The sequence below is a fragment of the Protobothrops mucrosquamatus genome, unplaced genomic scaffold (genome assembly GCF_001527695.2).
Source record: "Protobothrops mucrosquamatus isolate PMUCROS unplaced genomic scaffold, P.Mucros_1.0 scaffold550, whole genome shotgun sequence".
Lineage (NCBI taxonomy): Eukaryota > Metazoa > Chordata > Lepidosauria > Squamata > Viperidae > Protobothrops > Protobothrops mucrosquamatus.
In genome coordinates, this window is record NW_015386854.1 from 742,859 (window position 1) to 746,645 (window position 3,787).

The following is a 3,787-nucleotide window of genomic DNA, read 5'->3' on the forward strand; positions in this document are numbered from 1 at the left end:
TGTCTAGGCTGGACAGGTGCTCATTTACCATTTTCTTGCTTATCTTAACTTGCGTTTCTATTCTGTTTTTTATGGCACTATTTTTGGTAGGTTGGTCTGTTTTTTCCCTTTGTTTAAAGACAGATGCAAAAAATGAGTTAAATAGTTCTGCTTTCTCCCTGTTGCTTGTCATCTTCTTGCCACTTTCACCCACTTTCACCATGTATACTGAGCCATGTATACTTTTACTTAAATAAGAATAACCTATTTTGTTAATATTATCTCTTCACAACTGCCAGTTCTAGATAGATAGATAGATAGATAGATAGATAGATAGATAGATAGATAGATAGATAGATAGATAGATAGATAGATACAGGGCTTTTTTTCAGCCGGAACGCGGCGGAACCGCGTTCCGGCACCTTTTTCCGGGCCGGCCGCACCGGAAATAGCCCCTCCCACACCGGAAATAGCCCCTCCCAAATTTTACTTGCATTCCTGTTCTCTAAAGGGGCGGTCCTAGGGTTTGATGAGGGCGTGGCCAGGTTTGAGTTCCGCCACCTTTTCTCCGAGAAAAAAAGCCCTGGATAGATAGATAGATAGATAGATAGATAGATAGATAGATAGATAGATAGATAGATGATAGATAGATAGAGAAAGAGACAAAGCGTGCATGAGAAATGATGGTTTAAATCTATCTATCTATCTATCTATCTATCTATCTATCTATCTATCTATCTATCTATCTATTATGTGAAAATAAATAAAGTTTTATAAATACTATTTAATTAATAGTAACTTTGAAACTTAGGGATAGAAATTGAACACTTTGAGGACCCTTGCCTTAAACAATGTAGCAAAGCAAATAGTCCTGGTGTTATAAAATATGAAGAAGACAGTTAGAATTTGAATTATAATAGGATGGGAATGATGAATTGAAACTTTTCTTCTTGGCCTCACTTATACATACAATAGAAAAATCGAGTTGCCACCTGAATATTTAAGTTCTAATCTTTCAAGCAGATTGAATTCTGATTGGTCAAGTATTATACAAATCAATTCTATTGTTTACATGGATAAACTATAAAATTGTCTCAGCCTGGGGCCAAATTGATCAATATTAAACATTTCAATATATAATTTTATTTTCTACTAAGAAGCAGTAGCGTTGATAGTGAGAAGAACTGTTTTTAAAGTATTGCAGATAAGTGATTTATATGAAAGTTCATTAGAATTTGTTGGCTATGGCAGGGGTCCCCAACCTGTGGGCCGTGGCCACTAGAGGGCTGTGAGGGGTTTGCAACTGGGTTATGGAAATGGCCGGTGAGTGTGTGCATGAGCATGCACATCCTCACATGCCTGTGTAGTAGGCAAATGTGGGTGTGTGCACCCCATTTACATGAACGGCAGGCATATGTGCATACTGCTCACACAAATGGAACTGCACATGCGTGCTTGCCGGTCTCTTGCACGAACTATCCCCGCCAGTCCTCAAAGCTGGAAATGTTGGTAAAATATGGGCTATGGGACACTGATGGAATTCATTGTTACAATGCATTTCATATTACAAAACTACATAATTAATCAGCAGTAAATGGCAGTGTTTAGTTAGCATCTATTTTATGGATCTATGGTTCCTTGATGTTCTGATGAGAGTTTCCTGAGACAGTTGTGACAGTTAAAAACTGTTAAGATGTAAAGCCCATGGTGACTGTACACTGTACATTTTATTTGATCTCAGTGACTATGTAACTATCTTCTGCTGCAATTTCTACATAATAAAAAATAGATTTTACAACAGACGCACTATTGATATTCCAATATTCCAATATTGTTAGATGAGAAATTTATAAAATGGAGGGGGAAATGTTATAAAAATTATATTCTTCACTAACTCATTTAACTACTTTCTACAGGATTCAAATACATGAAATGGCCAACCAATCTTCTATGAAAGAGTTCGTTCTGATGGGATTTTCTGATGACCCAGATTTGCAAATGTTGCATTCTGTGATGTTCCTTATGGTTTACATAACAGCCTTAATGGGGAATTTTCTCATTATAATAGTAGTGGCAGCTGACCACCACCTTTATACTCCCATGTATTTCTTTTTGGTCAATCTCTCCCTTTTAGATATTTGTTCCATCTCCACAACAGTTCCAAAATCCATAGCTGTTTCATTGACAAACAACAAAGGGATTTCTTTCACTGGATGTGTCACTCAGGTCTTTCTAATGGTCACATTTGTTGGTGGTGAACTTGCTCTGTTAACCATCATGGCTTATGACCGTTATGTAGCCATCTGTCGTCCTCTGCATTATGGGCTGATCATGAACTGGAATGCCTGCATTCAAATGGTAGCAATCTCCTTCATATGCAATCTGATCCATGCAGTGTTAGAAACTAGTGTGACTTTTAAATTAAACTTTTGTGGGTCCAATGCGATTGTCCAATATTTCTGTGACATTCCTCAATTACAAAAGATTTCTTGCACAGATACAAAAGTTAGTAAAATGGTGATACTTGTTGGATTCTTTTTGGATTCTTTTATTTTTGCATTCATCTTTGCTTCCTATATCCATATTTTCTCTGCAGTGTTGAAAATGCCAACAGTTCAAAGCAGGCATAAAGTGTTTTCCACTTGCACTCCCCACCTAACTGTTTTTTCTTTATTTATTATCACTGCAGTATTTTCCTATATGAGACCCAAATCACTCTCTACTCCATCTGTGGATTTGCTTTCTGCTGTTTTGTACACTGCTTTGCCACCAGTTTTGAATCCTATTATTTATAGCTTTAGGAACAAGGACCTACAAAAGGCTCTCATGAAAATACTAGAAAAAATAAGAATTAAATGACATTTTTGCAGTCACTCATTTATTTATTTTTTTAAATAACTATGGTGCAACTATGATTTAGTATTTGCAGATATGATTTCTTCGCATTTAATATATTTGATTGAAATAACTTGATTTTAATTTTAGTGTGACTTCTTGTATTAAGAGATTTAATAGTTTTTTGTAATGTCTCAATTATTTAATTACTAAACTAAACCGCATATGTTCCTGCTTCCTGTTTTTCCACTAAACAATCCTTGCAGGTAAGTTTGGCTAAGAAAGAATGATTTATTGGAAGTAATCCAGCGAACTTTTCAAATGGAATGAACTCCAATTAGTTCCCCCCAGTTCTGGTCTAACAAGTATACACTAGAGATCTCTTTAAAGAGATGATAGATTGTATATTATACCATAAAATCACACACACACACACACACACACAGACAGACAGACAGACAGACAGATAGATATAGATAGATATAGATATAGATGATATAGATATAGATATAGATATAGATATAGATATAGATATAGATATAGATATAGATATATAGATATATAGATATATAGATATAGATATATATAGATATATAGATATATGTGTGTGTGTGTTTTCGTAGATTTTCACGAGTACAGGTATGCAGGTCTTGGTGTATTCGGGTCTTTTCCCATGTAAGATTGAGAGTATCTTGGCGACGCTTTGACGAAGTCCCACTCATCATCTTCAGGCTGGGGTCTTCGGCTTCGTGCTTGTGCGAGCATTATATATATAACAACAGCAATGAAGCTCACCATCTCAAATCCCCCTGCAACTCAAACTAACCTGAGCACAACAAAGCCCCCACCAAAACAGAACACTCCCCCAGCCAATCAGAGCACAGCAAACCCCCCAGCCAATCAGAGCACAGCGAACCCCCCAGCCAATCAGAGCACAGCCAGGCTCCTTAACCAATCAGAACACACCTCCACC

General features: G+C 36.6%; 1 protein-coding gene across 1 annotated transcript; it reads left to right on the forward strand.

The window, feature by feature from the left end:
- The first annotated feature begins 1,902 nt into the window (after positions 1 to 1,902).
- Positions 1,903 to 2,838, forward strand: LOC114922651 (olfactory receptor 14A16-like). Its single transcript, XM_029284370.1, has one exon. It carries the CDS (start codon positions 1,912 to 1,914, stop codon positions 2,836 to 2,838), a length of 927 nt encoding a protein of 308 aa, XP_029140203.1. The 5' UTR covers positions 1,903 to 1,911.
- Positions 2,839 to 3,787: the final 949 nt, after the last annotated feature.

Excerpts from the sequence above, each read along its gene's own strand:
- LOC114922651 (XM_029284370.1), top strand. The coding sequence starts at position 1,912 with ATGGCCAACCAATCTTCTATGAAAGAGTTCGTTCTGATGGGATTTTCT.